This window comes from Vipera ursinii (assembly GCF_947247035.1).
Source record: "Vipera ursinii genome assembly, chromosome: 6".
NCBI lineage: Eukaryota > Metazoa > Chordata > Lepidosauria > Squamata > Viperidae > Vipera > Vipera ursinii.
The window spans coordinates 74532472-74547421 of record NC_139515.1 but is presented as its reverse complement, the minus strand read 5'-3'; the positions used below and the strand labels follow the sequence as shown (position 1 = coordinate 74547421).

The 14950-nt window shown below is 39.0% G+C and overlaps 1 protein-coding gene across 1 annotated transcript in view; it reads left to right on the top strand.

Annotated features, from left to right (window-relative positions):
• Positions 1-14734, top strand: part of SLC6A12 (solute carrier family 6 member 12) — a gene marked incomplete at its 5' end in the record, with an annotated part of 50970 nt that extends 36236 nt beyond the window's left edge. Inside the window, 3 exons of the mRNA XM_083365387.1 lie at positions 4922-5022; positions 9248-9418; positions 14404-14734. Of these exons, the coding sequence (XP_083221513.1) occupies positions 4922-5022; positions 9248-9418; positions 14404-14553 (422 nt within the window). The 3' untranslated portion in view covers positions 14554-14734. The remainder of the gene's footprint in view (positions 1-4921; positions 5023-9247; positions 9419-14403) is intronic.
• Between the last annotated feature and the right edge of the window lie 216 nt (positions 14735-14950).

Sequence of the window (14950 nt, the reverse complement as noted above, 5' to 3'; positions counted from 1 at the left end):
TTCATGCTTAAGGTGGTACTAGAATTCACAGTCTCCCAGTTTCTAACCTGGTGCCTTAACCACTAAATTAAACTGGCTATATATACAGTTCAAGGACGTGTGTTTTAATCCCTAAATTAAGTACTGGGATTTTTTTTCTCCCCCCTCTTTTAGATACAGCCACCACAACATGACTTATAATTACACAATATCAAGGAAAACAATGCAAAAATTGAATAGTGAAAGTATTGAACCTAAGCCTTAGAAATATCTCCTTTTAGAGCAGGATAAACAAAAGACAAGCAACACTCACATTTCCCTCCCCATTTGTTGCTGGCTCAAGCTGACAAGATTTTTCGTCCTGATGATTCTGCATTTCTGAAGCATTAGAGGGAACCAGGGCTTTTTTTCTCATAGAACGCTCAGAACGGAGTTCCGGCACCTTTTTTGGATGGAACCTTGTAGAGTAGGCAAGGCAGGCTGTATGACACGTGTGAGTTCCGGCACCTTTTTCTTTTACAAAAAAAGCACTGGAGGGAACTGATGTTGAATCTCAGTTGCTTAGGAAGAAAGCAAGAGAAATTACTGAATCCAACTCCTTTCTGAGGTTTCCCTCAGCATCAGGTAGCTATTGTGGGAATCAAGTGCTGAACCTTGATTTGATCCAGCGCCCTTCTTATATAATGTTTTTAGGCATCTTCAATAGCTGCTACCTGCAGGCTCTTAAATGCTTCATAATACTTAAAACTAGGATGAAATCCTCATTTCCGGTTTTTATTTTTATTTTCTAACTGAACGGGCTGCACTTATTTTGTTGTGTTGCTAGATTTGAATTTGAAGGGTTTCTTTTTCCACTAGGGCAGGGGTAGGCAACCTCGGCTCTTTTATGACTCATGGACTTCCAACTCCCAGAATTCCTGAGTCAGCTACAGTATGTTGACTCAGGAATTCTGGGAGTTGAAGTCCATGAGACATAAAAGAGCCGAGGCTGCCTACCCCTGCATTAGGGAGATGATCACAGAGCTATTCAAGGCCAGAACATACTAATCTGTAGGACATTCTTGCAATTGGGCTAAAATGTCTCTCCGCTGTAACATAATTTTAAAGGATCCAAGTAATCCACTTCCTACAGCATGTTCAGTCCAGTTAGCGACTAATACAATCCATTTTTACTCCGTGTCTCTGGCTCAAGGCTCAAGGTTGACCAGGCTCAAGGTTGACTCAGCCTTCCATCCTTCTGAGGTAGGTAAAATGAGGACCCAGATTGTTGGGGGCAATTAAGCTGACTTTGTAATAATGCCGCTTGGGGTGTGTGTGAAAGCCCTAATAAGCAGGCATATACATAGAATGAAGGCTACTGCTAAGCTTGTAAGCCGCCCTGAGTCTTCGGAGAAGGGCGGGATATAAATGGAATTAAAATAAAAAAGTAATAATAATGTAAAATCATGCTACCCATTGACATTTCTGGAAAGTACCCAAGGAGACTATTTTTCATTGTATCACTAGTCTCTTTAGTCTAGTGGTTAAGGCACCAGGCTAGCTAACAAGCAAGAAATCGTAAGTTCACATCCCATCTTAGCCATGAAATCCAGCTGGATGACCTTGGGCCAGTCACTCTCCTGCAGCCCAACCCATCAAACAGGGTTGATGTTGTGGGAAAGATACGTCCCCGCATTATGAGTTGTTTGTAAAAATAATAAAGGTGGGATACCTTTAAATTAAAATTTTAATTAAAGAATAATCTTTCCCATTAGGTAGAGGGACTGGATGGCCTTAGTCAATCATTTTTGAGATGTGTTCTGGGTTGTTAAATTACTTTTGTAACTGAGGAAATTTTTCCAGCCTTTCTCAGCCACTCTTTTACTTAGAGGAGGAGGCCAGAGACATGGGTCAATTGATTGGATTTAGATTCTCCTTCAACATAGCTGAGGGGGGAAAGCTAGTTCAACCCTATGCATGACTGGGTAAAACAACTTTTTCCTCATTTACCCGGAATAATGATTGCTGTTTTAGATTATTGCAAGACAAGACATTCATAGCTATTTTTGTATCAAAATAGTGCATTCTTGGATATTATGAAGAATTCCCTGATGTCTTTAACTTTAACTCTTTAAGTTCTCCCTCATCCTCCCATCCTGGAAACCCTCACCCAGTTTTGGTATGAAAAACTCATGTCCAGGGTTTTTGATTTGGCAGGCCAGATCCTCTTTGTTTACACCATGAAGCATAATAGCAAATGTCGTGAATAAAGACACATGTTTCTAGGCTTGTCTGTTGCCAGCCTTGAAAATACCGCCCACAGCTTGGCAGGATTCCCTCCTGCCTGTCAAGCAGATGGTTGTTGCTAAAAAGTGAGGATTTACTGCATTCTGATTTATTCCTTTGAAAGATCTTTCCAGCCAGCTTGTTGTTGTTCTTGCAACTGCCAAAGGGAACAGCCTGCGAGGACTGAAAGGGGTGGAAGGAATCCTGCTTTTTACAAAACCTAACACACTTTGGGAGTTGTTGTAAAGCCAGAATCTAAAACTGCATCACTTCACTATTGCTTATTATTGGGAAGGAAAATTAAGGAAGGAAACCATCAGCAGTAGAAAGAATGTTGGTATTGTTTACTGTGATTCCCTCCAGTTTTGCAGATTCATTTTACCTCAGTGGAGAGCGGATTGTATAACTTCTAGGATGGTCCTACATCCTGGAACTCAGTTGCTTAGCAACCAGGGAATATTCACTCTCAACAGTAACATTGTTTTGGAAGCTAAGCAAGCGTCCTCATGTTGCCTTAACAACTGGGCACAATGCATTTCCTTCTGGGCCTTACCAGCAATGTGAAGGCACATGTTATCTTCTTTTGCTGATTAGGGTATAGAAGAACAAGAGAATCTCTCTCTCTCTCTCTCTCTCTCTCTCTCTCTCTCTCTTTCCGCTGCCAAGATCAGGGATAGATCAGATCCTTTGAGATTCTTGTAGAAAACTTAGACAGCATAGGTGATAGTGATAGAAGTGGGAAGCTACAGTGCAGGAACCTCTGGAGCAGTGTCTCTCAACTTTAGCAACTTTAAGATGCCTGGACTTCAATTCCCAGAGTTCCCCAGACAGCAACGCTGTCTGGGGAATTCTGGAAGTTGAAGTCCACACTTCTAAAAGTTACTAAAATTGAGAAACAGAGTTCTGGAGGGTCACAATTATTAATGAAGTGAATTTCTTTACAGATGGTGGGGAGGGAGCATTGCCTTTGTATTATATAAAGAAATGGCAAAGACTGTTTTGACATGGCCAGAAATAATTCAGAATTGAAGGGCAATTCAGATAGCATTATGAATAAGCAAGAGAGGAATAACTAAGATTATAAGAATATGTCAGAGGTTTGTAATACATCACCTGTCAAGTGCTAGGGAAATCAGGAGATCCAAGCAGTTCAAATGGGTATAAAGATTTATTGTAAGTTTAAGCTCTCTACATGTATCTGAACTATTAGTGATCAAAGCAATTTGGAGGTAAATAAGAAATTCATGATGGGCTGTTCTTAGATCTCTTGTGAGTGCTCATGACTGATGACACATTTGACCCCTCCCTCTAGCTCAGTCTTCCTCAGGTTCATCTTCTACATCACCATTGTTAACTGATCAGGTGCTTGGAATTTGTCCTACATGTAATCTGGGTCTACATAACTGACCTATTTTTCCAGTCCCTCATCCCACCCCAATTTCAATCTTGTATCAGCTTAGCTACTCCTGGCATCTTGTGAACTTCAGCTTATGTCAGTTTATTGCCTTTTAATACAATATGTTACTCAGAGAAGGTCCTACCAGATTCTTGGGCGGGGGGCGGGGTTTACCATTGTAAATTAACACAACTGTCTTCCATGTTGCTTAGAATAGTTCAGATGGAACAAGAAAACTACTTAAGCTTTTTTCTTCCTTGAATTATCCAATTGCCTCCTTTGGCACCAATTGTCAGATGATACAATGGCCACCATTTTGTTGCCAAATCAGGCTCTTCCATATCTGCCTCTTGACAAATACAAGTTAGAAATGTTGACTAGTGCAATGGGATTGCCTGCTTTTATGCTAAAAGTTATAACAGTTAAAAGTCCAGTTTATCTGGGACTCGGTAATAAAGCCTTTTGATGGCCATAAGTCTCCTTAAATTAATAGGCATTAACTACTGGGTTGACAGGTATAAGATGACATTGTTATTATTCTAATGTTTCAATAAAAACTGTAATGTTTGCCTTTCATTTTAGTTTTATAAATATGATTTTAGTACATCTGTCATCTTGAAAGGATTAATTCTAAAAGTCTTCATACAGATGTTGAGGTAAATAAATATGAAAGGTTTCTACAGATTTTCTATAAATTGATCAGTACTGACTTTTTTCTCTTATCATTTCACTATATCTGACAATTCAGATAAAATCCCTTTTATTTTCTTCTTCATACATGATCAATATTAATAATGATAGCATATTGTACACGGGTCTGAGAGACCTGATTTAAAACTCTAATCACTCATGAAGGTGACAAAATTGCCTCTTTATATCCCTTTGACCAACCTTTCTCAGCCTGCTGATATGTTAGACTACAGTGCCCATCATTCAGACTATCTCACATTTGCCTAATGTCCAATAATACAAGTATTGTCTTCTGTTGCCCATGATAGTTGGAGATTAGGGCAGCCACAGTCCAATTTACCTGAAGATAACACTTTTTAAAAGAATGGTAAGAATTCTAATTCAGAATCTTGAGGAAATATTGAATGATTTGGAGGGCTGGAGAAAATTGGTTTAAGCTAGCAGATTCCTATGGAGAGCTTTAGATTGCTTTGATCTCCTAGGGAAGATATACAATTGAATTCCAGGCCAGAGGGGTGGCTTTTTTTTCTTTATCCGTCTGGATTCTGACACCATGAGGTTTACATAAAGTTGTCTTTCATAATGGTCAAGGAGCTGATCGTTTTTATGACAATATTGAAGATATGATTGGCTACAGACCCTGGCCCCTGATTAAATACTGCTGGCTCTACCTCACACCTGGAATTTGTCTGGTAAGTACATTGACTATGTCTTTTACACATACATGGTGATGGTGTAGAAAAATTCTTTCTTTAATTTCCCTTGCCTGACATTACAAAAATATTACTATTAATTGTTGTATATTTCTTTCTATTAGCATTGTTCTTTTTACTACTTCCTTTTAGCTATTTTTAATTTAGTTTAATTATTTTTACATGTCATGATCTATTCAAGTGTTTTACAATGAGATGCCAAAGGTAGGAATCTACAGGAAGAGAAATAGAGATACAGATATACTTTGCAAATACACCAGTGGGGGTCCTTGGTGCTCTTTCACTTGGTGTTTTTTCTTGCAGACATTTCATTACCAAACTAGATAACATCATCAGTTTGGTAATGAAACATCTGCAAGAAAATCACCAAGCTCAGAGAGCACTGAGGAGCCTAGAGTTAACCCTGAAATACAAATATACTCTTCTATTGATAGTTATATCAATAAATGGCACAGCACAAAAGGAAGCAGGTTTAGATAAATGTCATCAAGACATGGTCCTATTTAAATAAGAAGACCTAGAACAAGGGCCTTCAAACTTGGCCCTTTTATGATTGGTGGACTTCAACTCCCAGAATTCCTCAGCCAGGCACACTGTTGAAGTCCACCAGTCATAAAAGGGCCAAGTTTGAAGACCCCTGACCTAGAACTAGAAATAAATTTCCTGACAGTTAGAACAATTAATCAGTGGAACAACATGCCATCAGAAGTTGTAAATGCTCCAACACTAGAAGTTTTTAAGAAGAGACTATACAACCATTTGTCTGAAATGGTATAAGGTTTCCTGCCTGAGCAGACAAGCTTCAAATGCTTATTGTGGGGGACAAAAATTTATTTTTTTTTATTTTATTTTAATTCCATTTATATCCCGCCCTTCTCCGAAGACTCAGGGCAGCTTACAAACTTAGCAGTAGCCTTCATTCTATGTATATGCCTGCTTATTAGGGCTTTCACACACACACCCAAGCGGCATTATTACAAAGTCAGCTTAATTGCCCCCAACAATCTGGGTCCTCATTTTACCTACCTCGGAAGGATGGAAGGCTGAGTAAACCTTGAGCCTGGTGGGATGCGAACCTGCACTAATTGCAGGCAGCAATTAATTGCAGGAATTAATTAATTAATTAATTCCTGCAATTAATTGCAGGAATTAATTGTGGTAAATTAAAAGTGATTATATCCACAAAGCAAAGAATTAAAGTCATCCATGAATGGAAAACTACTGGCAATTTGATTGAGGAAATTAAGATCTTTAAACATCTTAACATTTAATGCCTTAGGAATTGTGTTTCAATCTTCTCTTACCTGGAAAGGGTAAGAAAAAAATATATTTCATCTCATGCAGAAAAAAAATTCTGATGTAATAATTAGATTTGCCAGCCAGCAGGGAAATAATTATGTTTCCACTGCAATCTCAGTTTATACTGTAGAGCAAAAATGCTGAGCTAATACTTAATGGCATGGAAATTGTACCTATAAAGATATCAAAAAATTGGAGGTAATTCAATCCAGGTCCTTGACAGTGATGCGCCATGTCCCTCACTGCATTTCAAACACCAGGTTGAAGCTGGACCTAGATTGGGTATCAAATAGCCCTGCACCAGGATTTGCCAGTTGATATATTTTCTAAAATTAATTTGGGGGGTGGGGGAAAGCTGCCTATTGCATTGAGTTAATCCTTGACAACAAGTTTGATTCCTCATGGACATATATCATAGCTTTAAACTTGACCTCTTGTGCATTCTTAGGTCAATCTGAGAGAGCCTTACAAGTGATCTAGACTTACAAAAGGAACACAGGAGCAGAATTTTTTACCATTCTAACTCTGACCTTTGTAACCTTTATCTGTTCTTAAGTATTCATACAAAATTCTCCCTCTCCTTCACAATACAGTTTTAATTCTTGCCAGGCTTAACGACAGGCCATCAGGGATTTTGAAGGGACAATACAGCAACCTTCCCTTCCTCAATCAAATCCATCTCTGTATGGAGAGTGTTGTGGAATCAAAATAAACAAGTTCTGCTGAGCTGTCCAGAATACCATACATGCTACTCTGAACTAATGCCATCACTTGAGCTGTACCATAGAAGAGAATGCAGTATATTCTATTGGCTGATAGAGCTAGTCCTCGATTTACAGCCATTCACTCAGTGACCGTTTGAAGTTACAACAGCACTGGAAAAAGTGGCTTATGACCATTTTTGACACTTACAACCTTTGCAGCATCCCCATGGTCATGTGATCAAAATTTAGATGCAGGAAACTGATTATCTGGACCCGTACCAATCGGGCTTCAGGCCCGGACACAGCACGGAGACGGCATTGGTCGCGCTGGTGAATGATCTCTGGAGGGCTAGGGACAGGGGTTGCTCCTCTGTCCTGGTCCTATTAGATCTCTCAGCGGCGTTCGATACCATCGACCATGGTATCTTACTGCGGCGTCTCAGGGGGCTGGGAGTGGGAGGCACCGTTTTACGGTGGTTCTCCTCCTACCTCCAGGGCCGCTCGCAGTCGGTGTTGACAGGAGGGCAGAGATCCGCCCCGAGGTCTCTCATTTGTGGAGTCCCTCAGGGGTCGGTTCTCTCGCCTCTCCTGTTCAACATCTATATGAAGCCGCTGGGCGAGATCATTCGTGGTTTTGGGGTGGGGTATCATCAGTACGCTGATGATACCCAACTTTTTCTTTCCACCCCGAACCAACCCAGTGATGCCCTCTCCGTGATGTCCCGATGCCTGGAGGCGGTTCAGGTCTGGATGGGGAGAAACAGGCTTCGTCTCAATCCCGCCAAGACTGAGTGGCTGTGCATATCGGCATCTCGGGTTAACCAAGTTATTCCATCCTTAATGATGGGGGGTGAGGTGTTACCCCCCGTTGATAGGGCTCGCAACTTGGGCGTCCTCCTGGATTCACGGCTCAATTTTGAAGATCACATAGGAGCCGTGACCAGGGGGGGCTTTTGCCCAGGTTCGCCTGGTGCGCCAGTTGCGTCCCTATCTGGACCGAGACGCCCTACGCACAGTTACTCATGCGCTTGTGACCTCCCGTTTGGACTACTGTAACGCTCTCTACATGGGGCTGCCCTTGAAGACCACTCGGAGGCTTCAACTGGTGCAGAATGCGGCCGCGCGAGTTGTAATGGGGGCTTCCCGATACTCCCATGTAACACCTCTACTCCGTGAGCTGCATTGGCTTCCGGTTGCCCTCCGGGTGAAATTCAAGGTGCTGGTTATCACCTATAAAGCCCTACATGGCCTGGGTCCGGGATATCTGAGGGAACACCTGCTGCCGGCATCAAATGCCCTTCGCCCAGTGCGCTCCCACAGGGAGGGTCTGCTCAGGGTCCCGCCGGTAAGAGACTGCCGGCGGGTGACACCCAGGGATAGGGCCTTCTCGGTGGGAGCGCCTGCCCTCTGGAACCAGCTGCCAGTGGAGCTGAGAACTGCCCCCGACCTTCGATCATTCCGCCGGGGCCTGAAGACCTGGCTCTTCGAGCTCTCGGGCCCAGACTGAGGAGGAATTTTTAATTTGGGGTTCTTTTTAATTGACTACAGGGTTAATTTAATATTTTTTTAATTTGGTTCTTAATTTTTGTATTTTGGATTTTTAATTCCCTGTAAACCGCCCTGAGTCCTCAGGGAATAGGGCGGTATATAAATATAACTAAATAAATAAAATAAATAAATATTTATGACTGTTGCAGTGTTCCCAGGGGTCACGTGATCACCTTTGGTGACCTTTTGACAAACAAAATCAATGGGGAAGCCAGATTCACTTAACAACTGTGTTAGTAATGTAGCAACTACAGTGATTCACTTAACAGTTGTAGCAAGAAAGGTCGTAAAATGGGAAAAAGCTCAACAAATGTTTCCCTGAACAACAGTAATTTTGGGTTCAATTGTGGTCATAAGTCAAGGACTTCCTATACTTGGGGGAGGGGAAAGGAAAGCAAAAAAAAAAAAAAAGGAAAGCTAAACGCCAAGTCTGAGCTGAAGCCAGCAGGCACTTTGCAGATCCTAACAACCCTCTCAACTTTTGCTTGCATGATTGGAGTTTGCTATAGACTCTGTTTGCCCATGGCTGAAAAAAGTCATGCTGAAAGACCTTGATTAAATGTATTTTTTTTTCTTTTCCTTAATTATCTCTTACAGATGTTTCTAATTTACTACTGCGTAGCTGTCATGCTGTCTGTTCTTGTCATCCTCAGGCTACCTTCCTGTTTTCACTCATTAGATACCAACCCCTCAAATACAACAATGTTTATGAATATCCTCCGTGGGGGATTGCAGTGGGTTGGGTGTTGGCGTTGTCCTCTATGATCTGCATACCATCCTATATTATTTTCAGCTTCCTGAAAACCAAAGGATCTTTCAAAGAGGTAATAAGTTCAGGACTTCTCTGAGGTCTCAGAACTTTGGTTATTTTACATGGTTGGCCATTTGTTCACAAGGGATGTAATGGACAGGTTCTTTCAGGCAATTTTGTATTACTGAAAAAGATGTATTCTGAATCCTAGCATAATTGTTTTTTTTCCATAACATAAGCAAAGTAAAGCCACACCATGAAAGCTAGGTTGATGCCTCTTCATAATGGAAGAAAGTCAGATGCTTTCTGATACCTGAAAGAACTAACAGAAGCAAGTTAGTTACTGTTAATTGTAGAAGACTAAACCCTTAGTGCTTCCAAGACCTGTTCATAAATGCTGTTTGTGTATTTTAAACATATTTAGTTTGTCTGCATCTTGAATCATGATTGCCATTATACTGATCAAATCAAGAAGGAAAATATGTGCAAATAATGAAAGACAGAATGGAGAAATAATACCAAAGCCCTTAAGAAATGTTTCACATGTCAATCCTTTTTCAAGGTGACAAAATGCATTTTTTATTTCTTGCAGCTATGCATTTTTGTCTTCTAACTAGAAACTTAACACTGTGCAAATGATAACGAATCGGAATCAGTCACTGCCAAACATAGATTGTTATACTGTCTAATTGACAATCATAATTATAGTTGTTGCTGTTCCTCAAAAAACTGAGGCATTGAACAAATGGGATCCAAACCAAACAGTGCCTGTAAAATTCAAAAGTTGCTTCGGGTTATAACTATAATTAATACAGTATGTTGCAATAGCTATAGGTAAAGATTGATTGAATTCACAAATCACACTGAGACATTATGTAAATTATTTGGTTTTAGCATTATAAACTAATGTGTTCATGAAAGTTTAACTTTACACGTTTAACTACTATGGCTTATCTAACCACTGAAAAAATCCTGAATTTGTGTTGTTACAAACCATGATTAAAATAAGCCAATGTGTAAACCCAGCCATTTCTTCTCATTGATAGATGATTCTTCACTGATATATGTAGATTATGGGATGACAATATAGGAGAACAACAGAACTCAGTACTTTCATGGAAATGAACATTTATCTTAGTAAAATAATTTGAATTTGTCATTCAATTCAAAAGGCTGGGAAATCCCACACAAGCCCTGAAATAAACCTTGCAGCAATGCCATCCCCAAGACTTTAGTAAGGTGATGCCATGTTCCCAGGACTTTATATACTGATTAGTGATTCTAATGTAATAACAAATGACATTATATGTCAGCAATGGTTTAATATCCACCTCAAGTGAATAACATGAGACAAAGACTCAGACAGCACATCAAAAGAAGTAAAGGTTGAAGCAAAATATGATAAGATCAAAAGCAACCAAGACTAACAATTGTTGAAGAGGATGGAACTTGCAGAGGTGTCTAAACTGACTTCTTTGATTAGAGAAAAGACAATATCTACATATACTGCTAACTGGAAACCTCTTACGGGAGTTTCTCTTACAGTATAGACTTTTTGCATCAAACAGAAGATGATCTTATGGTTTTTGGTTCTGAAGATTTAGAAAAGATAGATTGTAGAAAAAAGAGTAGGTTTTTTGTAACCATAAAGTAAGAAGTAATTTTGTATTTGTAGTTATAACCCCTTTAAAGGAAATCAGAAATGACCTTTTTCTATTTCTTTTCATTCTTTATTTTTGTACTTTTGGCTTCTTTCTTATTTTTCTTCTTTTTTCTTTTGTATTAGTTTGTATTAGTTCTTGCTAAGTTTTTTATCTTCCTTTTATAATTTTAATTAAAATATTAAAAACCCAAAAATGATAAGCACACAGCAAATGCCATCTTGGCAAAGAAGCTGAAGAAATAGTAGAACACGTAGTTACCTGCTGCAATAGCACAAACTGAAATCCCATACAATTCAGTGGGATTTATGCTAAATATGTGTATGAGTCCATCTTAAACCAAGAACTAGTCTGAAGGTTCTACCTGACATTCTTCCAGAAACTGAAGGTCAACCAGAATAATTCATATATTTGTAGATTAGAAATTTGTTCTGAAGTGACAGCTCACATATCACTTATGGATATTTAAAACAATTTCTTTTCAGCAGTTTGATTTATATAAAGCTACCTGGTTTGTTGCTTTTATTGTTAAATAATTGGAAAGCCAGCTCTTGCCAATTTAACTCAAATCTTTCCCTCTAAGACAGGATATCCAGCCTTGACAACTTTAAGATATGTGGATTTCAACTCCCAGAATTCTGCAGCCAGCCCTGCAGGTTGGGGAATTCTGGGACTTGACGTCTACTAGTCATAAAGTTGCTATGGTTGAACAGCCTGCTCTAAGGTGCATTAGATCTCACTTCTGTCCACTTATTTGATACAAATAATGTGTGTGCATATGTGCGTATGCCAGAGTTACTCCTATTTAGTTCCTACATTTTGAACCTTAGGTTGTATGTTTCTATCATTTGGAGCCCAAGCCTCAAGGAAATAGTTGAGTTACCAGGATGTAATTACTTGCCATTTCCTCTGAAATCAACTTCATTTGTCTGTTTACATTACATAGATTGCAGATATTCTTGTCTTTGTTCCTCTGAGGTACTGTAGCATCTTAGTATTTGGAGTCCTTTTAACTGTCAACCTGGGCAATCCTTCAGCCAAAATCTCAGCAACAGTTGCATTGGATAGTGAATTATGAATATTTCAAATTCTTCATCTAGAAAATATTCCAATTAAGGAAGTCTAATCTAGAAAAAACTTGTACTCTTGAATTACACTTTAAAAAAAAAAAACCTCAATCCAGCATGTGGAGTTTAGCTTACGTTATCTATCAGGGAGAGGCATTCTCCATCCTGTTTTGCTCTGCAAATGTGTATTATGGATTGGAATGGGGAAAACCACTTTGCATTAAATCTTGGGTAGAATCCCTTCAATCTGAATTTGGCACAGCATGGCTTGAATCTGAACTGAGCTAAATGTAATAAACATGGACTGTAACAACACTAAATGAAGGAGGTGAGGGCAAAACATAATTTACATTGGGGTTGCTTTTTGCAATTCAGCTTATTGTTATTGCCAAAGGCCAAAACAAATAATACAGAGTATAATTAACATAAACAGCTGGAGCAAATGTTTAGAACATCAGTTATTACATAATAATTAAAAAAATCATTTGACCTAGAGTAAATTTTGCACATCATTTAATAGAAAAGTAGAGATACAGAATAATACAGTCAGAAAACCTGTTAATTAATAGTACCAGAAGTAGAAACTTTTAAAATTACTTCCACAGAGAAAAGCAAAGTCAGCCCCAGTTTTAGTCTTCAAACCAACATTTAGTTTATGAACATTCTACTATTCATTCTACTATTCAAGTACCTTAAAAAACATACTGGGCACCTCCAGTGGATTTGATTATAGGGCTCATGTTGGGTGCCATAAACAAATACATATAATTACTATAACTGCTAATATTTCCATTTGTGCAACCATTCTAGAGAACATAATGATTTTACAAAAATGATATTGAAGCACTCTAGAGAACAGCCATACTGTTCAGTACATATAACTCCTGGAGTACAGCAATTTGCCTCAGGGGTGGCCTAATCACATCCATTTGGCAACTTCTCACATGATAAAGCCTTCATCTAAATGTAAAGAGAATCTCTTAGAAAACATCAGGAGTTGTGAAAATTAAGACCTCTTAGTTAACTTTAGTAAGGTGAGGACAATATTTTTCCCCTCTACGTAGAGAAAACTTGATCTCAAATGGATAGAAATCTAAATGAGCAAGCCAGAGTTGCACAAGGACCTCTGAATTTGAGTGGAGGCTACTGGATTGTTGAGCAACTCATTGAAAAATGGTTTCATTAATTTTACTTACTATTTATACCAGATAGAAACAGTATCTCCCCTTCCATTTTCACAATGACCCTTTTCAGGAGATTCTATTCTTGTAGTACCACAGTTGAATTAGAGCCTTAAGAACAGATGGTTCTCAGAAAAAAAAAAATGATAAATTCATGCAACACTGTATGAGAATCTCCATACTTTCATTTCTCAAATGACTAGTGTTGGGTGAAGGTGGTAGAGAAGCAGATAAAGGAGGTTCTGAAAGATTGAGGCTAGCAGGGAACAAATCTATAGCATTTTTCAGGAGTCTTAGCTGATTTTTTTTTTGCAGAAGGCTTTCAAGTCAAATTGAAGGCCCAGTGAAGTCCTATGGCCTGCGTGGGTCTCCCGGCTGTGAAGCTATATTTAGTTTATTCATTAGACCATTATGGAGAGAAAAGATTGAAGCTGTTGATTATTACAAAGCTATTAGAGACAGAACTATCCATATAGGATTCTGACTTATGAAACCTTTCCCCTCATGGATATGGAAGAATAGCTAGTTTGCTGTGCATTTAAATCCCCTTTTATCTAATTTACACTTCTCAAACCAATATATGAACCAAAGTCAATGATATTGCAAGCTTTATAATATAGTTTTCTGATTAAAAATTGAATATAAAAATATCTAGTTAGCCATAATTGCATGAATGTGACAATATGCACATTCTCATGAGAAGTAAAAACAAAGAAGCAAATTCTTATAGGAATGGGATAAAACAAATTTAAGATTGGAAAATAAAAACCCGAACGCCTTAATGGAAGCAAAATTCTCATCTCTAATTGCCACAATAAAGGAGTGTGTTTTTCTTCCTAATCCCGTACTTTTATAAGTATGCAATCTATTAAATCATGCCTACTGTAAGCATTGCTGGATATTTTATTGTGTGCTGCCATATCTCAACAAGCAGTGAACCTAAAAGCAAAAAAAGCACAAAGCATTAAGCCATTTTCCATCTGCTCTTTTAAATGTATATTCCAATAAACTTGCCTGATGAAAATTTAATGGATGGCCTTTGGGGCTGCCTTTGTCCACCCCAACTGAGGCAGATCAATTTGGGTGCCAATTTGCCTGATTGTTTAATTAACAGAGATACTGCCTGCCATTCTCCTTGTCTTTCCACAGCGGTTATGCCAGCTCACTGCTCCATCAGAAGACTTGCCCCAGCCAAAGAAGCATCTAATTGGCAGTTCGGGATGGGAATGTTCTGAAATGGGATCCCAGCATCCAGTTAAAGAAGTGCTTGGCACAACGGAGAAGGAAACCAACTTCTAGAGATTTTTGACATTCTAGAAGGGCCTCTTCATATTTCTGAAGACTTCTGCTTATATCCAGGTTGAGTTCCCCCTGAGGTCTTCCTTATTCTCTTAAGATGTCAGCAATTTCTATGGACTGATCACTGGATGGAAAAGAACCAACCATTGTTTTCCATCAGTGCAAGAGCAGCTGTAAAATCATCACAGTGACGATCATGGCTCAGGATCTCCATGAAACCCTTTTCATTGACATTGTTGGAGAATGAACCGGTCCCTTTGTGAATGCTGCATATACACTCTATCCTTGAACCGTGTTGTGTTCTGTTTGTAAGAATTAAATACGCAGCATGATCAAGTTACCTGAAAATCATCCGTTGAAGCCGGTCAACCACAATCATCATTTCTTTAATTATTCT